At 33.5% G+C, this 27,250-nt stretch overlaps 2 protein-coding genes across 2 annotated transcripts in view; one reads left to right on the plus strand and one right to left on the minus strand.

Moving 5' to 3' along the window:
* Positions 1-5,856: 5,856 nt before the first annotated feature.
* Positions 5,857-7,868, minus strand: LOC129227430 (CXXC-type zinc finger protein 1-like). The gene has a single exon (XM_054861988.1). The coding sequence runs from the start codon at positions 7,615-7,617 to the stop codon at positions 5,971-5,973; it is 1,647 nt and encodes a 548-aa protein (XP_054717963.1). The 5' UTR covers positions 7,618-7,868; the 3' UTR covers positions 5,857-5,970.
* A 292-nt stretch (positions 7,869-8,160) lies between these two features.
* LOC129227533 (E3 ubiquitin-protein ligase Mdm2-like) overlaps positions 8,161-27,250 on the plus strand; it is a 53,116-nt gene continuing 34,026 nt past the window's right edge. The window contains exons 1-3 of the mRNA XM_054862108.1: positions 8,161-8,296; positions 23,121-23,195; positions 24,027-24,095. Coding sequence (XP_054718083.1) covers positions 23,136-23,195; positions 24,027-24,095 — 129 coding nt within the window. The 5' untranslated portion in view covers positions 8,161-8,296; positions 23,121-23,135. The remainder of the gene's footprint in view (positions 8,297-23,120; positions 23,196-24,026; positions 24,096-27,250) is intronic.

The raw sequence follows: 27,250 nt of genomic DNA on the forward strand, positions 1-27,250 counted from the left end.
TTGGCGTTACAGGGAATGCCTTTTTCAATGCAAAAAATAATGAGCTTATGGATGAAAAGACGCTCATTATTTTTTGCATTGAAAAAGGCGTTCCCTGTAACGCCGAAACACGTGTCTGCTGTAATTTGCAAATTTGTGCTTCTTCTAATGTTGTTTTGTCTTACTTTAATATTAAGTATTGTTATTTATTTCACCAGCATTAAACAATTTTTTTCAACATGAGGAAATATATTTATTTTTATGTTTATATTTTGTTAGTTATATTTATATTTTGTTATTTGTTTTTATATTTATATTGTTTATTTTTATATGTAAATGTTATTGTTCTACATTGTTAATTTTTATCATTTACATATCATTTTTATGTATTTATGTATGACTGCCATTATAGGCATTTTGTTTCATGAAAATGTCTGCAGACTTTCATCTGGAGTTGTTTCACCAAAATGTTTCAACATTAAAATTATTTTCTTGATGTTCTTGAATAAACTTGTTCTAGCAGTTGTATTTAGCTGAAGTATTTCTTAATGTTTTGATGTTTCAATTTTAGATGAAATGTAACTAGTGAAGAGTTATCAAATTTCAATATATTTATTAAGTTATATAACTAAATAATTGCATCTGTAATAATGGTTTATAATATGGCTTGTCAATATATGGTAAGTAACGAGAGAGTTCTCAAAAGTAAAATTAATTTCAAAACATTTTATGGTCTACAATAATTCAATAAAGGTTAAATGGTTTTCAAATATGTTTTTAATCAGTTATTACTGATTTCTTCCAATTCGGGATAAAATATATTGCCCAATATCACCAACAATTGTATTAGAGAGCAACTGAGGAGGTACTGATCGAAGCCACACATGTTCATTCTAAATGATTTTCGAGAATTCACAAAAAACGTATTTCTAAATAAGTTTTTATGGAAAAATGTTTTTAAAAATTCATAAAGATTAATTGGACATTGAACATATGGATTGACTTAGTCTCGTTAATACTCTTAAGAGAAAGCTTTTAAATGTAGTAAGAACTATAAACCTGCAATTAAATTTTATAATTAAGACATGCCTTCATTTGATTGGATCTAATGGACATTTTTTCTTTGATTAAAAATCAAAGAACATGTTTGTTTTGAACAAATTTCAACAAAGCCTAAAAGTGTTGATCAGCTCATATCACGTGACCGAAATGGGGGCTCCTACTAGCTGAATGGACATGCTTTTGGAATGAAACAAGTCCATGGACATTTTCTTATTTGATTAAGACAAATTTTAAAACAAAATTTAAATATAACATGATTTTCTTTTACTGAAACAAACCATACAGTCAAGGGTGCCCCAAACTTAAAACATTTTGGGCAAGCAGAAATTCTCAGTTTGCTGAATGGAATTCCAAGAATCGTCAGACAAAATTGGAAATATTTGGAAGGTCACAGTGACAATCCATGGAGATGCCCCTGAATATAGTGTTGTAGGAACCGTCTTGTAACATTTAAATGAGCTGCTAACTTAATTTTTGTCGAAATTGGACATGCGTGGTTTTGATAAGTACCTTTTTAACTGGGTTAAGCATTTGCCAACAAATAGCGTCATTAATTGATATGTACCAAATGATTTGTGATGAAAGATGAAGAGTTCCGTGATTAGGAAAATGCTTTAAAATGTGTACAATAGGGTGTATTGTTTTTTTTTCTGAAGCAAAATGCGAAATACCTGCGAAAAAAGCCAATCCCCATGTACATTACAGGTATACATTTTTCTTCGAATGAAATAATATCTGAGGAGTATGGCCCCAAAATTTTGAGCAAACTCACTAAAAAAGTTCAATTTTTGTTGCAGTAAAAAAGTCATACTTTTGTGTTTTGAGATATCAACTATGAAGAAATTTGTATTCAAACTTCAAAAGATCAGTTAAGTCATGTGTCATTGACTTAACCTACCATTAACTTTGATTACACTTAGAATAAAGGTATGAAAAATCTTTAAAAAATGCTTTTCGTACTAAATTTACGCTCCATTTCAAGCACCAAAGGAGGCGTTTTTTCTCTCTTCAAAAGTATTTGGCTGTGTATGAATGTACATTTTTAGGGAGGGAAAAAAAAACATTTGATGGAAAATAATCAACTCTGACCCTTGGAACTTTAAACCTTTAACTCCTAACTCCGACTCGTTTACCCCAAAACCAACCCAATTTCAACTCCACAGCCTTGGTTTCATCTATCACGTGGAGAAAACGAATGATTGCACATTGATCTCACAAACTAAATTTCAACATTTTGTTCACAGTATTTACTCCGTTCATGGTGCGGCACTGGTATCTATGTTACTCAAGAAAAAATATTTCCTGCCAATTTTAAAAGCATCCAAATCTTTCTACTTTCACTGCAGAAGAAAAAATTTAGAGACCCTTTTCAATATGAAGCACCTAGAAGCTGATAAGATGGTACTAATAGCCCTGGTAGATGCTGCTACACTGCATGATTTAGAAAAATATTTTAATGAAAGCCTACCAGGGGTGTTAGCAGATGGTAATGACATTTTTTGAACCACAAGTGAAATTTTATAAAATCTGGGCCAGGCTGTTATCTTAATCCTGCTTCAATTGCACCAATGTGCGCCATCAAACTAACAACAAACAAACAAACTTTTACAATTTTTACAAACTACTATTGCTGCTCCAAAACATATTTTTGAGCCTCTTTCAGGGTTGCCAACTACTCCTCAAAAATAGCGAAACTCTGCAAAAAAGTAATTATGCTCTGCATTTTCTGTTTGGTCTTAATTCTGACAAGGCTTAATAAGGATTTTAATAAAATTAAATTTATTTTTAGTTATTTTTTGCTAGTTAGTTATGATAGGCATGCAAGTTTGGGAAATTTTATATGCTTATACAAAGTGGGACATGGTGTTTAAAGCTGTTTTATTAATTTAAAAATAATTTTTATGCCATTGCTTAAAATGATTATCAAAGCCCAAAAATAATTTTGGACAAGAGATTTATATTTTTTTATACAAAAAACCGAGCTGTTCCCCATAATTACGAAATGTTCCTCAAAATCACTACAGGTACTCTCTAAATAGTTTCTTCAACCTTGCTATTTTGCACCAAAATGCTTTTACTCTTTGACCATGGATTGTATGGAAAGACAAGCATCCATTTTACGGCCGGAAATGGACGAATCTATGATTTTTTACCGATGTCAGCTTTTGCAGAAGCAGAGTCTCATTCAAATGAGCGGAATACGCGCATCAAATTTTTACTTTTCCCCCTGATTCACATAGATCCGTCTTATCAGGACGTTTGCAAATTCCATGCAATCCGTGGTTGGACAGTATTGTCAAAACATCGATTTTCAATTTGTTTGAGGCATTGGTGCATTTGTGGGGACATTGAGAATTCTTCATTAACTTGCCATTTAGTAAATAATTCAACAATTTTTTATTGATTCCCTTACAACCAGTTGTATCCATATTTACAAATTATTTATTGGAATTTTAAGCCTAAATCTCTATATTTTTTGTCTTAATCTCAACGTTTTTGATCAAAAAATGGACGGACAAAAAGTCAGGCTGATTCATTTGCTTTCTTATCGCACCTTTATTTATAGTGTAGTAGAATAATTGCTGAATGGTTTGTAAATACAAAGCATCAATGGCGCTAATATTGCTTCTTATAAAGCTTGTAATAACAAATCATGTAGTAGTTTTCCCATCAAATTTTCCAATTTCAGTCGTTAAGAAAATCGTGAATTGCAGTAAAAGTTCCAAAGAAAAAGTTTTTAAAAATTAGCTGTACACAGACTTGAACTTTTAAAGTTAATTTAAGTCAAATGTATATTTCTTTCATTTGATGTTTTATTATTTTTTTGCCCAATGGGAGGGATTTGATCCCTTAAATCCTTGGACACCGCCTTGAAGTGCGCTACATATGGCATGAATTTAATGATTTATATTATAATCACTCAATGGATTATGTTTAGTAAAATCTTTAATGAAAAACCAATAAATTCTAAATAGCCTCTAGTTAGTAATTTTTGGTCAAATTACAGTGGACCCTCGTATTACATGTGGGTTACATTCCACGGAAATTGAAACCGCGTAAATGGAGACCTAATATTAGTGTTAAAATAGGGTTTAGGTTCCGCAGATAAAAGAATACTTCATTTTAATGATGTCTAATTGCATGTATAATAAGTTTATTGTGTACTTATATCAATTCCTATGCACAACATGCATAAAGAACATAAATTAATTTCGTGTTCTGTTTATAAAAATAAGCTGGTCTTTTGGTAGTCATTAAGAATTTTTCTCTGTAGTTCTTTGCTGAGCATTAACGCATCCATGATCACTTGCGTCATTTCCATGACAGAATCTTTCTTCACTAACAAATCAGAAAGATCACTTTCATTGTCTAGGAATGGCTCAAAATTTTCAACATGAAAGTTTTTTGTTGTGCGTCACCGACGTCAGTATCCTCGTCGGTTTTGGCGTCCTTTGTCACTCCTAAAAGATCTTCTTCCAGTGAGTTCTGAACTGTGTGAGTTTAATAATTTTACTTCTGGAAAGAGCTCTGGAACCAATCATATAAAATGTTTCCAGTGGCTCAAGCTTGATTATTTGCACGCCAAAATACAATTTATTACATGTAATCTGCAATCTTTAGGAGTTAGGATTTTGAAAGAGGGGAAAATTTTATCTGTTTGCATTGCGTCATCCACGTAAAATAAAATAAAGGTATCAAATCTTAAACCGTGTATAATCGAAACCGCGTAAAATAAACTTGTGTAAAACGAGGGTCTACTGTATTCCCTCAAAATGAAGCACAAACTTCTTTTAAAGCAAATCTCCCTCCCCTACTTTTACAGAATTCTTTTTTTATGTTCTTTAATTAGTACTTATATTCTTAGGCAGAGTTACGGTAACATGGTCGTGGAGATGTATGAAAAATCTTGGAATTGGTTAAAATTTCTATTAAAATGTAAAAATTCCAACAAATAAATTTGTCTAAAAGAAGCATCTAAATATCTTTCAAAACTTAAATAGTCTTCCAATTAAATATAAAAAAAATATTAAAATGTAAAACAACTCGCGAGCTTCAGTTATTGGGGCAAGTGACCACGTTATCCAAAAGAGCCCACTCTTAATAGTTTTGATTTCTCTCTGCTCTCGTAGAGTAGTTTCAATATTTTAAAATCTTAAAAAAACGTAAGAATTATTTGTTAGGAAAACAAACATTTGGTAATGTTCTAAATAGAATTAAAGTAGAACTTATCATTAAATAAAACTCTGTACATAAAATATATCGCCAGCTCAGTCATTCCAGCTGAGGACTGGCTCTCTTGGTTCCTTTAAGAGGTTTTCTGCCTCCAGCTCAGTTACTTCCTATTGCAGGTCTGATGAGTGCTAAAAAGCACGTAACTGCAGTCCTCGGATTGAGCTGGCGGTGTATTTTATGTATTTCTGTCTTAGCCCTGGCTTAGGGCGGTAACTTACTGCGAAGAACTAAGTGCTCAGCAAGAGATAGCTGAACTATGAAGGGCAGTGTGCTTCCAGATAAAGGGACACTTCAATTTCCTTAAAAGGACTTTTTACAGTTAGTTCTGTGATAGATATAGAGGCCGCAAAGCCTGTAAATCCACTGGGTGCATTGAAATGTGCACACACAAACAAAAGGTAGGACACAACACCCTCCTAAAAATGCCAGGTAAAAACATATCATAAAAAACATTCAAGAACAATTTTTTTGCTTATTTCAACTTAAATCGTATTTACTACCACAAATACCTACTTTTTTAAATGTTCAGTTATGTTCCTAAGAGAACCACTTTTAAATTTATCTTCAACACATTGAGTTAATTTATAGAATTTATTTTTGCTTGCGAAGTAAATATAATAAATCAGATTAAAAATAACTGGGAATAGAAAAGATATAGTTTAAAATTAATTTAATATTTAACGATTAAATAGCAGTTTAAGTTTCAATTTGTGATTCATAAGATATAGTCTGATGAAGCATCAATCCCAGTACACTCCCTCTATTTGCCATTTGTTGCCGAAGACTTCTTTCTTGTTCAATTAAATCATCCAACTTAAATAGGAGCCTCATTTTGCATAAATCAAGCTCGGCTCTTCTGAACTTCTCCCACTGATGGTGTTTAACACATTTTTTTTTCAGTGTCCTACAAAATTCACTCGCAGATTCTGATGTAGTTTCCATCACAACCCTTGGTGATCTTTCCACAAGCGGAAAACCACATACCTCATCATCCAACACTTTTGGCTCTTTAGAATGTTCTGGGCAGATAACTTTCAGTCGTTTGCAATAGGTGCGTTGATTGCTGTTGTAGTAGTCGCAGAAAATATTGCTTCCATCAATGTTAGTTGGATAAAAGGAGCCAAACGAGGTCTGACTCTCATACTTGTTGAAACATTTCTCCATATGTTTCAAAGCATTCCTCTGACTTATTTCATGACCGCAAGTGACGCAATAATAACTAACTTCAGATTCCTCCGACTCGTTTTCCAAATTCTCCTGATCTGCTGCAATTGTAACTTTCTTTCCTCTCTCAATAAGCTTTTCCAGGGCTTCTTGCTGTCTATCAAGCAAGGAAAGTTTCTCTTTAGCCTCTTGCTGTTCTTTTCTGACTTTCTCCAACGTCTTTCTATTGGTCTCATCTGCAGAGCAAACAGACTGTTGCCACTGTTGGATTCTATGAGGCAATATTTCGTAGATTCTATTTGTTGCCAGTTTCATTCCGCAATCATCAGAACAATACTTCGAGTTCACTCTAGCTGGAAGAATGCAACTGGGGCCATAGCATTGTCTTGGTGCATCATTGTCTTTCTTGCTTGAACTTTTCTCTTTTTCTTCTCTGTGTTTTTTTCGGTGATCATTCCTTTTGCTCCTTCGTTTGTTTGTTTGCTTGTTATAGTGGCTCCTATGCTTTGACCTAGAGTGAGGCTTTTTTGTGCCAGGATCGTAGTCAACATCTCTGTCATCATCCTCATCGTCGTCTGAATATTTAATCTGTGGATCAACATTTGTTATTTCAGTATTCGGGAGCAAAACAAAATGCCCATTATCTTCAGTGTCATCACTCTGAGAACCTGAAAAAAGTTTTGGCTTTTTACCCAAAATAAGACCAAAATTCATACATTGCCTCTGTCTGCACTTTTGCCTAATTTTGTTTGGTCCACCGAATTTTCTCATGTCTTTACAGAAATCACAACGGCCGCAATCTTCAGTCCGGTAACAAGCAACACATTCACCACATCTCCTGGCCGACTTTCTATTGCGTTCCTCTTCTGAAACATATCTCTTGATTTCTTCAATTTTCTTCTTATCTATCTTTTCTTTCTTTTCTTTGAATTGTATTTCAAGGTTTGAGTCGCGTTCTCTACACATGAGGCAAAAAAACTGCTTAATGTTCTTGGCATATTCCTCTGTGATGCTAATACAGTCTCCATGATACCATTCATTGCAGCCGTCGCATCCTATCATAAATCTATTTGTGTCTTTAGTGCGACAAATACAATACACTAATTCGTCCTCATCATCTTGATCCATTTCATTGTCAATATTTGGTGGCTTACAATAACTGTGCATTTCTTGCTCCATGGTTTTGAAATGTAAGGGAAACTTTCAAGAGTAAGTCAATAGTTCGCCCATTCTATAGGTATCAATTCATACTCATCATCGTCTTCAAGTTCATTATCAATATCTGGTGGCTTACAATATCTACGATATTCTTGTTTCATTGTTAAAATTAAAGGGCGCTATTTCCAGGCTCATAAGATTAGGCCATTTAAATCGTATGAGATGCAATATGAACAAACACTTAAGCCTTTTGTTTACAATTGGTAGGAAAACACAAAAGCTTGCTTCACTTCGTTTCAAACAACGCTTAAAGCGCGTTCGAATAGTCTAACTTTTTCAAAAAGTGTTCGAAATAGCTAATCAGTAATACTCCATCTAGCTCCATGCACCTTGATACAAATTTAATACCAAATTAAAGAACAAAAATGTCAAAGCATAAAAGCTAACATTGGAAAAGAAAATTTTGATCTGAATAGTAAATGAATTTAATGGTCTAACATAGCAATTGAAAAACGTTGATAAGACGTGAAACTGTGACCGTTAGTAATGTATTTACGTAGTTGAATTTAGTGTAATTATAATTTTTCATTTATTACGTTAATAAAATATAAGCCTCTTCGTATTGTGTTTTGTTAAAAACTCTTGATTGTCTGAAAAATCCACACAAAATCATTTGCTTTTTCTGTGGGTTAATTTAAATGTAAGTACTGTTATCGACAATGGTGGTTGTTTAATGGTTACAGCAAAAGCGGAAGCTTTTTTACATGCGTGTATAAGTCGCATATGATTATTTAGCAGCTGTTATAAAATGATTATTAAAATAGAAAACATATATAGTTTCTCTGTGTCCTAAAGTTTATGTCAGTTGGTTAATTTAGTACTTTGTCATATGCAAAGCCATGTACACGAGTAGAATATAAGCCATTTTTTTTTTTCGAAAGTCGAACCTGTCTAATCATGTTTCACGGGTAAGAAAAAAATTCGAGATTTAAAGGGTTCGATGAAATGGGCGAAGATTGTAAGTCTTTTGCAGAAACAAATGAATATTTTCTTGTTATGATCTGTATTTTATCAATTTTACTGATAACATAAGTTTACTTTTTTTAATCTTAAGGTTTAGGATATTTTTTTTTATCTTTTACTATCAATTTCCTTGCAGTTTCACTCTTGTTAGAAATCATTTGTCCAAGGTATCTATAACAGCTGGACTGTTTGACCACGGGTTGTATGTAATTTGGCAATCAGCCAAGTTAAAATGATTCCATCTGAATGAATCTAGCAGGAACATGGGCGGATTTATGGAGGGGGCAGAGGGGGGCAATTATGTAGTAACAACATATCTTCCAAAATCTTAAAACAAAAAAAAATCATGACTTTTTCTTTTTTGAATAATTTAATGAAAATGAAGAGAATAGCGAATGTCCTTTTCTGATGGGAAAAAAGAAAAGGAAAAAAAAACGAACATTAAATATAAATAAAACAGCTGTCACTGGGGTGCTCAAAAGTGTCTAAATTCTCTATTTTTGGACTGAAAACCATTTGGGCAAGTATATGAATGAAAATATAGGCTAAACGAGCATTACATTAAGCTGCAGGGGCATTCCAAAGTATTTTTGATATTTATGTAGAGTCCGTAACGTGACCTTTTTTGCCATAACTTTTTAGTTTACTGTTTGATTAGCATATTTTATTTTGATCTTTTCCTACCAACACACCAGCTCAAATTAAAATAATTTGCAAATTAAAACGGTAAATTAAAAAGTTATGGCAAAAAAAGGTCACGTTACGGACTCTACATAATTTTAAAAATACCTTGGAATGCCCCTGCAACACTTATAATAATTGATGATTATTTTGACAAATTAGAACCTAAAGCAAAGGGGGGGGGGGGAGAAACTCCCCCCCCCCCCCCGCCCCCATTCTCGCTAAAAAATGATCTACTCGTTATGATTTGTGTCCACATTTCAAGTATGTTTGTGCATAATATTTATGTTCTTAGTAGATTAATTGGCCCTTTAAGAAATTCTAAAAAGCATATTTTTTTCCCTTTCTCTCCTTTTTTTAAGAGAGAAGGGGGAAAAAAATATGCTTCTCTCTCTCTTTTTTTAAGAGAGAGAGAGAGAGAATAAATAGTATCACAAACTGAATAAATTTCAGTTATCTGAGTGTTCTGATTAAAGTAGAGACGTACCGAGTACTCGGTAACTACTCGGTACTCGGCTTACTCGGCCAATTTGCCGAGTACTCGGTACTCGGCCAAATTCTGATCAGATACTCGGCCAATACCGAGTAGTTGCAAAAAATTGAATATTGTCCAAGACAGATACTAAAATTTATAAAAAAAGAGCAAGCATTATATTCTGCAATCATTTACAAATAAAATTTATAAGTCAAATTTAAATTTTGAGAATAATGAAGTTTGTTATGCTTCAATGGAATAAATCTTTATTTTAATGTCCCCAAAGTTAAAAAACTTATTTATTAAAAATTATGCAAAAAAGGTAAATTTAGAAATTATGGAATTTTTATATTAAAAATGGATTTTTGCTACAAACAAAAATTAGTTATAAAACAAATATAAAAATACCTTTGCTTAAAAAATAAAAGAAAATAAAACAACGTTAAAAGCACAGTGCAGGAACACTGCAGACACGTGTTTTGGCGTTCAAGGAATTCCTTTTTCAATGCACAAAATGGGAGCTTGTGGATTTAAAGGCATCCGACAACAGTCGGATGTTTTCGTCGAATGTCTTTACATTCTTTAGCTGACATGTTATGCTCTGAAAAAGACGTTCCTTGTAACGGGGGGGGGGGGGGGGGGGGGGGGGCAGAAACACGTGTCTGCAGTATTCCTGCACATTTGTTTTATCTGCTTTTAAAAATTATTTATGTTTGGCAGACTAGAACTATAATTGATTGGTATACAGTGAAACCCCTCCTAACGGACACCCCTCAAAGGTGGACACCCATCTTATGCGGACAATGTTTAATTCCCCAGTTCCAATGCAAATAACATTATTAAACCCCTGTCCCGCTGACAAAAAAAAAGTCCTGTTAGTGTCCTCATTAGAGGGTTTTTACTGTAATTTGTTATAATTCCAACTCGATTAATCATAACTTTTATTTATTTATTTTTAATTTTAAAAATAATTTTTTTGTAAAATTTGACACAAACAAAATTTTTTAAATGATGCAAGGATAAATAAGTTAAATTTCTGCAGGAATTTAGTTTTAAAAACTATTATATGAACAAGGAGTTCTATCTACTATTTTTGGATTTTTTCGTTGAATGTCTTTAAATTCTTTAGCTCACGTGTTATGCACTGAAAAAGATGTTCCTTATAACTGGGGGGGGGGGGGGGGGGGCAGAAACACTTGGTCTGCAGTGTTCCTGCACATTTGTTTTATTTGCTTTTAAAAATTATTAATGTTTGGTGGAATAAAACTATAATACATTGGTATAATTTGTTTTAATTCCAACTTGATTAATCAAACCTTTTATTTATTTATTTTTAATTTAAAAAATATTTTTTTTTGTAAATTTTTCACATAAACAAAATTTTTTAAATAATGCGTAGTTAAATTTCAGCAGGAATTTAGTTTTTAAAACTATTATATGGGCCAGGAGGTCTATACTACTATTCCAATAAGTTCAAAATTCATCACATGTGTGTCGGTGGTTCTTCTTAAAACATAATTGGTACTTGGTAACTCGGTCGAGTAGTGAAAGGCCGAGTACTCGGTAACTCGGTACTCGGCCGAGTAGTGAAACGCCGAGTACTCGGTACTTGGCTACTCGGCCAAAGTGCTACTCGGTACGTCTCTAGATTAAAGGAATCTTTTTACTTGGAGGGAGAGTACAATTTTACTTTACTTTATAAATACTGTTTGAAAAGTAAGGTTAGTCATAAACATCTAAGTCTAAGTGAGTTAGTCCTTGCCATTATTGAAATCTAAATAATTGAGTCATCAAAAGTTTTGGAAAATTTTGCTGAAATTTTATAAAAGTTTACAAAAACCAAACAAAGATTAGTAAAATCGATAAAATCCTTTAACCGTAAAAACTGACGAATTTTCGTAAAAATTACAAAAAATCAAGCAAAATTTTGCAGGTAAGAGTGAATTACAAACAGGGCCAAATTTGCCTATAAGGTAAACAAGCTATTGCTTAGGGCCCCTGCTTTGAAGTGGGTCCCTAACTCGCAAAAAAAATTCATGATTCGTTCCTTAAAAAATAGAAATTGCTTGAAAAAACTAATTTCATTTTTAAGTGCTTGAAAACCTTGAATATTTCAAAACGCGTGACTACAAACCTTAAATTATAAAATGCCTAACAAATGGTAGAGTGGGAGGAATGCCAAAATATGTCAAATTCAGCTCCTTGCCACATCCTGTATTAAAAATGTAAAAATCATGGTTCTCACGTTTGTAACATTATTTGAAATAAATTTTTGTGACTCATATGTTTCATACCTTGCTAGTTATTCAATCCCGAATGCAGTAATTTGGAAATTCTTTTGTATTGATAGCTTTTATCTTCTTCTGCATATTGTCTATCTGTTTAGCACGGAAAAAAAATACACAGTACACTACTTCTATCTCTTTTCGTTTTCTGCCCCACTTGCAACTGAAGAAAAGTTGCTGTCATGAGAAATCTATGGTTACTTTTCTCTTTTAAATTTAAAATAGCTATTTCTCAAAGTTAGAACAGGACTGTAAAAATTTACAATCAAGTACTAAAATATCATAGACTGGAAAGTACAAATGAAGTGCGTTAAATAATTTTATTTATTCTAGAATCCTTGAAAATAATTAGATAAGACTTTGAAAATCCTAAGCAAAATGGCCTCCAATTACTTCTACTGCAGATTGTTAATCTTTTTAGCCAGGAAAAAAAAAGATACACTTTCTCTATTCCTTTTTGTTTTCTGCACTCTATTTATAATTAAAAAAAGATTGTTTAAATGAGAAATCTATAGTTTATTTTTTCTTTCAAACTTAAAATGGCTGTTTCTTACAAAGTTTGAACTAAACTGTACAACTGTATAATCTAGTTATCAATTTCTATGTCTATCCAACTAACTACTAAAAGGCTTCAAAATGCAGAATTTTATATCCATTTTACAAAATTTCCTGCGGAGGAGAAACCCCCGGCCCCCTAAAATAGGAGATATTCTATTTCTTACTTAAAAGGAAGCCCTGCATCACTCTCTTGATACCGGCTCCCTCTCTTAAGGTCAATTCAACAAGGACAGCATGAAAACACACATTAATGAAAACGACACACAAAAAAGTAAAGCATGGACTTATGCATCACAGGAAAAAGACAAAAACATGTAAGTGGGGGGGGGGGGGGGGGGCAATAAAAAGTTACTAAAAAAAAAAATCCTGCCCCTCCCCAGAAACTGTCCTAAATCCGCCTATAAGCAGGGAGAAGGAAAAATAGGGATGCGATTTTAATGTACGTGTTTCATAATTTCCCTAGGGGTGATTATATTATATCATTGAGGTGAAAATTAATGGAAACAAAATGAGTCTCTATGGAAACAACTAAAAGAAAATAAAATGTTTTAATTTCGTTCGAAAATTTAAAATCAAAATTGTAAGCTCAAAATTATGTTGTAAACTAAATAAGTCAATTAAATTTAGAGTGAAAATATAGATAGAATATAGTTTTGATTAAAAATTATTGAACTGAATAAATTGTCGTTTTTAAAAAACCGAGTCGAAATAATAAAGAGGCAAAATGCGCATATCTAGATTAGAAAAACTAATGTCCCTGAAAGGTAGTAGGCCCATCCTTTTCCGCCTGTAAACCGGATTTAAGCCTTTCCATTTAATTGGTGGACTGACAGTATTGGTACACTTTTGATTTTAGCTGAAATTAACTCTACATAGGTATATTTTTTGAATTTAGCACACCAGGAAGGGTTCTGCAAATGTATTGAACTGCATCTCGTGCAGTTAAGATAAGAATAAGTTGAAAGAGCCCTTTGGGCCATAACTTAGAGCCTGGTCCATGTGGGGGGGGGGGGGGGGATCCAGCTGTTGGTTTTGGTAGGGAGTCATCCTCAGAAGGGGGGGGGGCAATGTAAATAGTAGGGGATAATCAGAAATAGTGTCTAGGGCAAATTTTATGAAATAAATTTGGGGAATAGAGCCATTTGCAAGTATATAGCATAAATTCTTTTTTTTAAGCATTTTTCTTCTGATACACCATGGATGAGTTGATCGTGCAGTATTTTTGAGCGTTTAAAATTATTTCGGTTGCGGCGATATGCTAATTCGGTGTTTCTACCTGAAGTTACAGTGTGTTTAAAAAAAAAAAAATTTTGATGAAGTCATATTTTTTGTTTAAAAGAACATTGTTTAAAATTTCCCGTTTTCTCCCTTGAGATTGATGTCCCAATCTCCTGTTTTTTTCTTTTCATAAGGTAAGCAAGTATGCCGTTATAATACGTACCTCGGAACCAGAGGTTGTACGTTTTATAGGTTTTGGTATTATTATATTATTTTCATAAATTTAAAAAAAAAAAATCAGAATATTGAATGTATTTGCGCACTATAGAATACGTTTTTACTAGAATGAGAAACAAAGTACAAATTATGCAATTTAACCTATGGTATAATTCACAAATAATGTTTCATAATTGAAAGAAAGGGCATTATTGTGCACTTTTGCTGGCTTTATGGTTTGCATAACAGCTGCAACTACAAGAACAATCTGGTATTTGTTTAGTGTGAATACTAATTATCAATTAAAAGCTTTGAATTAAGATTACAAAATGGAAAACCTTCAAAATTTAATTTACAAAAGATTTATACAGAAAATTCAAACTTGAGAACATGTTATTATAACTTAAAAACTTGTTTGCTTCTGAAAAGCTTCGAGTTAAGTTTTATAGGTTGGCGTTATAACAATACTGTAGTTCAAAAAATTCTTTATCTTTCCTTCTGTTTCAATTCTCTCAGTTCCAGCTATCTGCTTGCATATTCCTCTAATCTATAGTTTTACAACAGCGTCAAATGAAATTCCTGTCCACACTTGTACCCTTCTTCCCTCTATGTTCAAAGAAAAAAAGCAAAAAAAAAAAAAAAAAACCCTCAATACTCTTGAAAATGTTTAAACAAAACGGGAAACTTTTGGGGAAAATGTAATCCTCACACAATACTTTAGAGACGAAACTATCAACTCCAATATGATATCTGCCAGCTCATAAAGTATTTTTTTTTACTGAGCTTTTTTTCTAGATGAACATTAGACCTAGAAATGGGACTAGTGTTCAAACTAGGCTTAAATGTCAAAGCTCACTGCTTGAATAATGTCTACAGTACCACTTTTTAATGACTTTAAAGACAGTCTCGGCTTCTCTCTCTCCACTGCTGTTTGTGGAATCTTGGAAACTGTCATTTATTGAGAAATTTCATTCCTAGAAGTTGACATTGATGTTTTCTTTTCCACTTAGACAATAGATTACTGTTTCATCCATTTTTAACATATTTTTTCTTTCCTGGAATAAATGAGTAAGCTTATTAGAACATGTTTAACTTGAACTTCTTATCTTAAAAACCTCTCTAAGTCAAAATTTTCCATTTTCCCTGCATTAATAGCTTGAATTCAATGGTTTCCATATCATTTGTCTCGGAATAAATTTTCCTGAAAACCTCCATGTTTTGAATTTTCGTTTCACTGTCATTTTCGAACTTAAGCCCAGCGATCTTTATCAACAGCAGATCTTGGGGGCAAAAAGCCTTTTTTTTTCTAATATTAGCAATGACTAAGTTCAGCACTCCAAGTCCAATCTGAATTATAGCTCAGTGAAAACTATACGTACAGAGAGCAAGATATTGGGAATTCCATCCATTTGGAAACTGAGGACAAGGTAATATTGCTGAACAGTGAAAAACTTAGTGAGTTTTACTTTCAGGTCATTGAGAACAGGTCATTCTGGTGTACTTTCTGGGTTTATACCGTAAAGATAATTTCCGTTATAAAGGTATGCATATAAACAAGTTATTAATATAATAATTAAAATTAATGAAACAAGTAAATGTAATCACAACAAGTCATACAGTAAAATGTTCAGTAGAAGAATCTTAACTCCTTCAATCTGTTCCTTGTTCCTTTTTATAACTGTATCAAAACCCGTCTCGAATTTTTCTTCTGTCCCGTGAAATTTGAGATAGACAGTTTTGATTGTATTGGAAACCAATGGAAATTAAGTCCTTCCTTTAAAATTACCTCAAAGCTAAACAACAAGTGTTCATAATAACTTAAGTACTGAATTGAAAAAAAAAAAAAAAAAAAAACATCGACAATTTCATGAACTGCACTGTATGGTTGACATAGGAAAAACCTGTTTTGAATTATTTTTCTTATGCCAATTGCAGTTTCATATAATCTAGGTCTGGAATCTATGAGTTAAACTAAAACTGAAGTAATAATAAATATACTTTTAAAAAGGTTAATACAGTCAAGCTTGTCTCTCTGGGGACAGAAGAAAAGAGGAGATTTCAAGGTACAGCACTTTTGATAAAGTTATGAATAAGAGCAATTGGAACAAATTCAAAAAGAGTAGATTCTTCTACTGAACATTTTTTCTGTATGACCTGTGTTCTGATTGCACGTTTTATTAATTTTAATTATTAAATCAATAGTATGTTTTTTGCATACCTTTAAAAACGGAAGATATCTTTAGGGAATAAGCTCAAGAGGGTACACAATGAGGGACTTCCGCCCTGCACCACCATCTAGGGCATCTCAGGGTACTGACCTTTCGGCCAGGGACCACTCTTGTCCTTCAAAAACAACTCAATCCACTTACGACTCTAGTCACTGTGGACCGGGGTATGGACCTGACTCCGGTGGCACCCACTGCCTACTCACTGTACCACTCAGTTAGCCACTGAACAGATTTAGATCTGCTCAATCGTAAGTAAAGAGTGGTCGTTTTTTTTATGCGTGGATGCTACACCATCCCCATTTACCTGGGCTTGGGACCGGTATAGGGACCTCCATTTGGTCCCCCAAAACCTACGGCTGGGTTATGCTCAAGAAAGAAAGCCAGGCTTGCCAGATTTTTGCAATGTTCAACTGAGACACCGGAGGCGACCCCCCCCCCCCCCGAAGTAAAACTCGCAAAACTGTTTCACTTCAACAATATCCTTTCCACCCCAGTTTTCAAATGGATGGAATTAGCAAAAGCTTGCTCCTGTTGTATAGTTTTTTCTGAGTTGCATTTCAATTAGACTTGGAGAACTGTATCACTGCTAAAGTGCTAATATAAGAAAAAAAAAAGGACTTTCTGTCTCCAAGATCTTCTGTTGATAAAGATTTCTGGGTATCAAATTCGAAAATGACAGTGTAGCCAAAATTCGAGACATCGTGGCTTTCTAAAAAATTTATTCGAGATAAATGAGGTGAAAAACATTGAATTTATGCTATGAATCCAGGGAAAATGAAAAATTTTGACATAAAGAGGCTTTCGAGATAAACAGACTCGACTGTACTTCATTAAGTTTACCTATGTTCTTTGTATGCATTATCAACTTTTTCATCAATGAACTACCTCTAAGTATTGTCAGATTATGCTACAAATTTACCTGAATATTTTTTCATAAAAAGGAACCAAATTAAATATTGAGAAAAGACCTTATTTTCATACTTCAAAAATAATCTATACTGTAATATATATGGAAAGGAATGGGATTCCCCGTTTTACAAAGCAACCAACTGTTCGGCAAATGTCCAAGTAGTTGGTTTGCTTCCCAGGTATGGAGTGCATAGGAGTTGGTTAAACCAACGGGCTAGGTGTATGAACCTGGTACTCAAGGAAATTTATGTTAAGCATAGTATCAGGTTTATTGATGTGTGGAGTAAATGTAAACGCGATTGGATTGCTAGGGATGGCCTGCATCTGAGCTCTATAGGGGTCAAAATGGTTAGTGGTTTGGTTTTAGAGGTTTCAGAATCATAAAACTAAGTTGGAATGGGGGGCATGGTTTAAGGAGCAGAATTCGAAAGGGTACTAACTATTGGAATTTTAGTAGAAACGGAAATAGGGTGTCTAATAAGAAAAAATATTTTAACAGTTGGGATTCAAATAATTGTGCAGCATTAAATAAAAGTAAGATGGGCTTACTTAAGGTTTTTTATACAAATGCTTGTAGTATTAGGAACAAGATGGAAGAATTGAAAAGCATAATAATAGACGCGAGGTTGGATATTATTGGAGTTATACCGAGACATGGACTACCGAAAGTGATGATAATTTATCTATTGCTGGGTATAATTTGTTTAGACAAGATAGAGTAGGTAAAAGAGGTGGTGGGGTTTTATTTTATGTCAGAGACACTTTAACTTGCAATGAATTGGTAATTAATGATAAACCTAATGAGAATGATATGAATGGGGGAAGGAGTTGATGGAGCAATAAGGGCAAAAAACTATGTTTAGGGAACATTTATAGGCCACCCAACTTAAGTCAGGGTCAAGATGAACAGATGCTTAGTATTATTAGTGACATTTCTAGCAAGGGGTCAGTCATCATAATGGGAGATTTTAATTTTCCAGGAATTGATTGGAATAATTTTTACCATAGTAATAGCAGAGAAGAGGAATTTTTGAAAGTAATTGGTGACTGTTTCTTGAATCAAATTGTAACTCACGGTACTCAACAGGACGTGATTTTGGATCTAGTTTTCTGCGACATGGGAGGTTCTGTTCAGGGGTTGTGTGTAGGGGAACACATTGGCGATAGTGACCACAACAGTATTAGGTTTGGGATTAAAATTGATATGCACAAAGTAGAGAATTTTAGGTTTGTGCCCAATTTCAGAAATACTGACTTTGTGGCACTTAGGCAGAGTATGAAAGCAGTTTTTTCTTCTGGATTGGACAATAGCGATGTGAATCTTCAGTGGGCAGAGTTTAAGGAAAATCTAGCGAAAACGGTTGGGGATCATGTTTCCTTTAGGAGAAAGTCTGTCAACACTAAAATTTGGCCAATGTGGTTCTCCAGAGAAACTAAAGACGCTCTAAATTACAAGCAAGCCGCTTTTCATAGGTTTAGAGAAACTGGTCACAGTGCAGATAGGTTCCAATATTGTAAGGCAAGGCGTAAATTTAAGTATTTGGTACGGATTCAGAAAAGAGAGTTGGAGCAAAGACTGGCAGATAACATAAACAGGAATCCCAAGAGGTTTTTTGCATACGCTAATTCGGTGAAGGTTCGAAATACTCATATTGGGCCACTGGTTGATGAGCACGGAATTTTAATTCAGGACGATAGTGATATTGCTAATGTTCTTAATAAGTTTTTTCAAGTGTTTTTAACGATAACTATCTCAACAGTTGACATCAACAAGACGCAAGCTATAGTACAGCTTGAAGACTTTGTATTTTCCAGGGATGACGTTTTACTTCATTTGAAAAAAATTTAAAGAGACTAAGGCTCCGGGACTAGATATTATTTATCCAAAAATTTTAGTTGAATGTGCAGAGGAATTAGCAGATGTAATTGCAAATATTTTCAATGCGTCTTATAACTCGGGGACAGTGCCAGAGGACTGGAAGCTGGCTAACATTACACTGCTCTTCAAGAAAGGTCTGAAGGGAGTGTGGGAAATTATAGACCTGTGAGTCTAACTTCGGTGGTTTGCAAAATTTTTGAAACATTGATGAAAATTAAGATAGTAAATTTTCTAGAGACTAATAATATAGAGCATGGAAATAAGTGTACAAGTTATTATTCGCAAGGTTCAGTCATTAGTCAGGCAGACAAAGTTACTGATCTGGGGGTCTTAATAAGTCAGGATTTAAAGTTTAGCCAACAGTGCAGCATTGCTAGTAACAAAACCAATAAGATGCTTACGTTTATCAATAGATCTATTTCAAACAAATCTAAAGAAGTTCTTCTGCCCTTATATAGAAGTTTGGTAAGACCCCATTTGGAGTATGCTGTTCAGTTTTGATCTCCTTATCTTAAGAAAGATATTAATGTATTGGAAAGGGTTCAAAGGCGGGCTACAAGGCTAATAAATGGACTTTCCCACTTAGACTATGATTCCAGGCTTAGAAGGCTAAAAATGTACAGTCTTGAGCAAAGAAGAGACTGAGGGGACATGTTTCAGTTGTTTAAATTTATTAAAATGAAAGATGTTACGGGGCTGAAGTTTAGCACTGAAAACAGGACAAGGGGTCATTGTTTTAAGCTATTTAAATCTCAGGCTAACATGGATATTAGGAAAAGTTATTATTTTAGCAGGGTAGTGGAACCTTGGAACAGCTTACCGGAAAAGGTGGTAATGAGCAAGGGTGTAGATAGTTTTAAGAGGGCCATTGATCTTCACTGGGGATTGTAAATTGACCAGGACCAGTCTAGCTTTGCCCAGAGCCTGTTGCTGGTCGTCACTTTTGTATTTGTATTTGTATATGGTGCCATCTGGTCTTGGAAGGATTGAGAAGCAATGGAAGTGCCATCCATTAAGGATTAGAAGAATAATTTCTTTGTTGCAAATAAAAATCTCGTTAAGTTACGGAGAAAATGATGATAAAGTAAAAATCTAAAGAAAAACTTGAGAAATTGATACTTAAATGTTAAACCGGAAGAAAGAGGCAAGAAATGGGAGAGTTGGCAGGCCTGTACTTACATGAACAAGGCAATGCCATCCAATAATTGATGCATGAAGAAATTAATGAGTTAAACCTGTCTGGAGAGCACTCAGAAGAAATAACACTGTATTTAAAATGAGTCTTTCAATTTGTTTGCTATGGAAAGTTTTTTATAGCCTCATACTAACTGTGTTTCAGCGTAAATATATGTGTTAACTTCAGGGTTCATTACATCAGGGTTACATTTAGGATGTAAAAGTTGGGTGTTGTTACCCAGCTTTTTGTTTTAGTTGTCCCTTAGTTGTCAAAATGTTCTGCTTTTGCATAATTTAAAAATATTTTGAGTAGTTGAAGCAAAGTTTCCTGCATGATATTTTAAGCTTGTAAAAAAACGACTAAAAGTGAAAAAATGACTGTCTAATTGTTTTTGTATAAAACATTTGGCATCAAAAATAATGACTGAATGTTAAAGCTAGGTCATCAAACTAAAAATTTTAGTTCCAAAATATGGCTTATTGCTGCTTGTTTTGAACCCTGATAAACATATTTCTGAAATTTTGACTTCAAGGAGCAAAACTACAAAAGCTTCAACTCACACATTTTACTTAGGTAGAAATTTAGAAAAATGCATCACTGGTCCAATAGGCCAGTAACTGCGAAATATTGCTGTTTCATGCACTTTTCATGATCCATTCTTGCATCATGGTTTTATAAAATGAAGCATTGAAGATAAAAGTATGTAAAACAAAGTAATTTGACAGATGAAGGCAAATACCACTTTTCAAGAAAAAAAAGGTAAAAACAATATGTGTTAGAATGCTCTAGAAATTACGTATACCCCCCCCCCCTTTTCTTTTCTAAGAAAACTAGAACATTTAAATAAAGATATACAAACTTTCAACAGATTCAAACAAATATGCTTAATATTTTTAAAATGAAAACAGGAATAAAACTTAACTAGTCCCTTGGACCGTTAAAATTTGTTTTCTGCCGATCTAGTGGATGCTTCTGTGTTTTCAGAACAGCTGACAACTGCAGAGATGCCCACCCCCTAAGAGCAGGGGTGCACCCCCCCTTAATATTACAAAGACCCTCAAAAATCAGCAGCTCCCCCCTAAAAATGAGAAAAATATCCCTCAAAACAACCCTCTTAAAAATTTAAATGGCACAGTATGTGCCATAATGCCCCCCCTCTCCCCAGGTGGGTACCCCTGCAACTGTTAATTTCAAGCTCTGATTTTACTTTTAGTAATTTTTTTGATAAAGAATTTATGCATACCTTTAGGCAACAAAAAATATATATTCCAACAATTATCATTATTCCGTTATAGAAAGTATCTGAGCATTAGAATTTCATAAACAAAGAACCCACGACAAAATTACCGTTCTTAACGACTAAAAAATTAAAACTCGGGAAGTTGACTTGAAGGACAAAACAACCCCTGATGCAAGAAAAACTTTTACATGCAGTTTCTGCTATTGACAACTCGAGTTCGAAACTCGGCTTTCCAGGAATTAAGGAATAAAGAGGTTTCAAAGAAAATTTATTTGGAATAAGTGTGGAAAGAGTATTGAATTCATGCTACAAGTGCGAAGAAATTGGAAAAATTTTGACATTGTGAATTTTTTAGATATGCAGGTTTTGCCTATAATTAATTTTCAAAATTAAATAAGAAAACGTATTTAAAAGTCAGTAGTAAAATTAATTTCCCTGGATGTTTCTTATTAGTTTATTGTGAAACGGTCACAATTGCCATTCTATGACAACAGAGTGAAAATGTACATTTAAGGCTAAACCTTTAGAACCAAGGAGAAGTTCATTACAAAAAGAAAAAAGAGGATCAAAGTTGCAACTACAGTAGAAGACCATTATAACGCACACCTTGGGACTACAGCTTTTGCGTTATACAGGTTTTTGCGTTATATAGATCATTTCACAAATTTCGAAACTAATATTCAGAATATATCTATATATTAGCACTTCAGAATGAGTTTTATTTGCAATGAATATTAAAGCACCAATATTACAATTAGTTATTCACAAATAAATATGTTTCACAATCAAAATCCTGCACTTCTGCTAGCTTCATGGTTTGCATAACAGCTGCATTTTCAAGAGCCATCTGGTATTTTCTGTTTACTATGAGTACTCATTTTCAATTTAAAAGCTTTGAAATAAGATGGATAGATGAAAAACTTTCAAAATTTAATTTGCCTAACAATTTTTATTCTTGCAAAGCAAAACAGAGGGATTTTTTAAACTTCAAAACCTATTGTTTACTTCTGAAAAGTAGTGCGGTTTATAGAGAATTGTGTTATACAGGTCGGCATTATAACGGTCTTCTACTGTATTTTACTTTTTGTTGCTGTATATCCCCCCTCTTCCTTTTTAAACAATCTCTAGTTTCCACTTGATATAGAAAATTCATGGATCGGAAATTCAGCATTTTTTTTTTTTTTTTTGCAATTTTCATATAAATGTGCTTTAATTGTAATTGATACAGCACTCCCTTATTGTTAAGCTTAGGGAAGTGTCCAGGATTTCAAGTATTCTTTTAAAAATTGCTTTGGTTGAAATTTTTGGAATTTTGTCCATTAGTAGATTGGGGATGATTTTTTTCTTTATGTACATCTGTAGTCTAAAGATTATGGGCTTATAATGATGGATCTCATTCTGATATTTTGTTGAGAAACTTTGATCATTTAATGCAGTTGGTTATTAAATGTGAAAATAATCATAACTTTTATGCGCTACAGCTGTACTATAGAAAATTTTATAAATAAGATTGAAGAGAAATTAAGAAATGGTTTTAGCAAAGGGGGAAACGGTGAAAGTAAGTTTCTGATGTTGAAGTCAACTTTTTAAAATTAAGTTCAAAGTTATTTTAACTATGGTAATTTTCCTTTTTAGATTTATCTAGTCATCATGGCAAATAACGACTCATCCTTGGTCATTTCCCTTGAAACTTTGAACTGTCCTTATGTGGTAAGATTAAGCTTCTTTTTTGTTTTTCTTTTAATGATAAATTGTTTTATTTTCTCTCATTTGTTGGAAGAGATAAGTATTTTATGTAAAATGTTAAGTGATGACATTAAATTGTATATTTTTAATAGTGTAATAGATGCTGCCTTATGTTATTTTGGTTAAATTCGTTGGTCATTTAGTGTTATAAAAAAGGTCAGCTATGCAAAGAAGATTAGTTATGGCTGCACTAATGCTGAGGAAGCACATAAGAGGTGTTTGATTTGTTGTTAAACTAGTCCAAAGGAACACCTAGGCCAATTCTTCTAATATGAGTGATGCCCTAGTCTATTGGGCCAAGGCTTTATTTTTGCATTTAGTTCTGGAGATTAACCTCCAAATAAGTTGCAGGCTGAGGAGGTAACAAGGCATCACAAGCACCCTCTTTGACCTGGATGTCTATAATATTGTTTCCTTTGAGGTTTGATTCAAATAAGAGGGATTACCCTGCAAGTCCAATGAGACAAAGAATTGTTTCAACCTTTTAAGAATTGTCACTCCAAACATAAGTCAGGATTTCTCTTCTGAGTTTTTGCATCATGCCCTTGTGATTTGATGTTGATTTTACTGACAGAGAAAATATTAAGATCACAAGACATTCTTTTTGCTAAATTCAAACAGCATAAAATGTATGCATTGCATTTTTAGAAAATGTCTGCAATATATTTGATATTATGTAGTGCCTAAATTGTATCTGCATTTCACCCTAATTTCTGTTAAAAGATAAATGTATGAATTTAATGTACTTGTCTTTTTTAATAGTTTGCCAGAATTAATTATAATTTATATTTTCAGATATCCAAAGAATTGCACTCCATTTTGTCATCTGTGTCAAAATTGGAACCTATTGCTACACTTCATGAAGTATTATATTCTATTGCTGTTTGATTTTATTTTCTAACTCACCATCATTGGCGAACTTTTTGCATAGTTGGTTTGTAAATACAGTGAAAGCCCATTATAGCAAGAGTTCAAAACACCAAGGACAGTTCTTGCTATAACGGGCTTCTTGTCATAAGGTAATTTTTAACTTTTAGCAATCAGCAGGGTGGAGACGTTTCCAGCTTTTCCCAAGCTTCTACTTTTTGTATTTTGTAAAACTCTCGTCCTTTTTGCCTTCTTCAGGCCTTTCAGCATTCACATATTAGCAATTTAAAAAATCCTAAGAGATTTTCTGCATTTTCAGTCCATGCTTCCTTATTTTTTACATTTTCCCTTTGTTCTTTGGATCCTGATACCTGGAAAACTGGAGATTGGTCTATGCATGTGTTTCTCTTTGTTGATGTATGTAAATATGCAATTTTCACATCATATTGAACATTTTCCCTCCCTTTATTTATAACTAGCAAAAAGAAAAACAAGCATATTCGACTGAAATTTACAACAGGACTGAAAGTTTCATGATAAGACTCCTAGCCTTTCACCCACTTGAGTCCCTGAGTTTCCAACTGGCCTTGAATCAAACTTTTCTTCCTTTTCATTTTTCTTTGCATTGGAAGCCCAACAGCATCCTACTAGCCACATCTGGCCCTCTAGATTGATCGGTGTGGCTCGTTGTTTTGTCTAATGTAACAAATTGAAAAACAAGATTAGTGACTATGTTCTAATTTTGGAGCCAAATATTCATAAATTGGTTTCTAAAAAACATGCTTTCAATAAATAAGCATCTAGGTAACGATAACAACAATAATTAATCTGTAATATTCTTTTCATTTTCATGTTTTCCCATGCTATTTAAAAAAAGAATGAAATAATTTGAAATTTTATATGTACTTTGACCTGCAAGAATGGTTTTAATATGAGGTGTGGCCTTAGGGCAGAAAAAGATTGGGAGCTCCAATTTAAGGTATCTCACTGAGGAGTCATAAACCCGGTAGATCTAACGGATTTCTTTTTTGATTTTTATGGCCGACCTTTGTATGTTGTTACACAAACTGGAGGGAAAACTTTTGTCCTCCCCTCTTTATGTAATAATACCTGGGCTCTACAGACCTAGAAAATAACAGTGGTCTGCTGGTCTGGGACCAAAAAACATCAGACCATCAGAATATAAATTTTAGTGATCCATTGGGGCCAGTGAAGTTTTATTCCTGTTTTTCTTTTCATAAATTTTAATCAACATCATTTTTTAATCTGTGTTACAATAGTCGGATGTCTTTTCATCCCTAAGCTCATTACCTTTTGCATTGAAAAAGGCGTTCCCTGTAATGCTGAAGCACGTGTCTGCTGTAATCGGCAAATTTGTGCTTTTTTTTTAACGTTGTTTTTCTTACTTTAATAAAATACTGAAGCCAATGTTGCATCACAAGAAGGCATCTTAAAACTTTCTTTTTGGGCAAGGCAGTTGGTGAAATTTCGATTGAGAAGCTATGTGAAGCACTTACCGATAGTAATTATCCATGAATAAATGTCTCATGCTTTCCTTTGGATGGTCCTTATGTTAATAAAAAGGTTTTAGGTTGTTTGGCACTATTATCCTTGAGACACGAGAAAAAAGCCTAATAAATATTGGTACTTGCAGTATTCATACAATTCATAATGCGTATGTCAAAGCATTGCAGTATTTAGGTGAAGAAGCATCTGAACTTCTTCTTAGTACTTATAGCTATTTTGATGGTTGGCCTTCTCGTTATGAGGTCTTCGAAGAAGTGCAAGCTCAACTAAATACACCTCATCACAAGTTCCTGAAACACACAACTACCAATTGGCTTACCCTTGGACCTGCAGCAAACAGACTACTGGAACAGTGGGATGCTCTTCAGTATTATTTTTTTAAACATGTGCCTTTAAAAAAGAATCCAGCTATGCAATGCAGGTCATCTAAAGCTGTTGCAAATGTTTTAAAAAGACCTTCTATAAAAGCTGAGCTGCATTTTATCCTTTCATCTGCTGATTTGTTTATGCAGTTCACGAAACACTTTCAATGCCAAGCGCCTATGATACATAAATTGTACCAAGAAATAGAGACCATTGTTCAGACTTTTATGGCTCGGGTTATAAAAGCCTTTGTCATAAAGTAAGTTGTTTTTTTAAACGTAGACACGGATGAACTGTTTGCAGTTGGTAACTGACTACCTCTTGAAGATCTCGTTGTTAGTGGAGAGGTGACAGATGAACTGTCAAAACTGAAAGAAAATGAAAAGGTTATGTTTTTAAGAGCTGTTAAAAAGCATTGTGTGACTGCATGCAAGTATGTAATAGAAAAAAGTTGCATATCAAACGGGTTACTGAAAAGTTTTAAATTTTTGGATCCAAAAGAGAGAAGTAAATCAAGAAGCTGTAAGGATTTGATAAAGGTTGCCAAAATCATGCCTTTTAATGTTCCACTTGATAAGTTGCAAGATGAATGGAAACTTTTGCAGCTGGAAAAAGATGATGAAGCATCCGAAAACAAAACCATTGATATCTACTGGCAGCAGCACATTTAAAAAAAGGACTCAACTTCCAATAATCTAATGTTTCTGAGGTGATAAAAGCTTCACTTGCATTATCACATGGTAATGCTGACATTGAAAGACTATTTTCTATTTCAAAGCACCTTTTTGGTGAAAATAAGACAGCAAGGACTGAAAGATTTTTAAACAGCATACTTATAGTTAAAGACGCTGTAAAAAGAATATCCTCATTTGCTTTCTTTACCAATTGGTCCAGAAATAATTAAATGTGCACAACAGGCACATGTAAATTACACAACATACATATATAAAAATGAATGTTTTTCTGCATGTCATCCATGAACTCAAAAACTACCTGGCAGATTTGGCTGAAACTTTCACCGTTTGTTATTTTTGGTACTGGGAATGTTTATAGACCAGTTCGAAAAAAATCCGATCGATAGTTCCTTTTTTATTCCAATTTAAGTCACAATCCATTGGATAAATACGAATAAAATGATTGGCTGCAGAAATTAATTCGCGTGAAAGATCTCATTGATAAGAAGCCATTTTTCTTGAGTTTGAACAAATAAATTCTTTATTGTTTTATGGCTTTTCATGCAATGGGGGGATTTAAAACTTTTT

Source organism: Uloborus diversus, chromosome 8, assembly GCF_026930045.1.
Source record: "Uloborus diversus isolate 005 chromosome 8, Udiv.v.3.1, whole genome shotgun sequence".
Taxonomy (NCBI): domain Eukaryota; kingdom Metazoa; phylum Arthropoda; class Arachnida; order Araneae; family Uloboridae; genus Uloborus; species Uloborus diversus.

Bases quoted from the DNA above. Each gene is read 5' to 3' on its own strand.
- LOC129227430 (XM_054861988.1), bottom strand. From the start codon at position 7,617: ATGGAGCAAGAAATGCACAGTTATTGTAAGCCACCAAATATTGACAAT.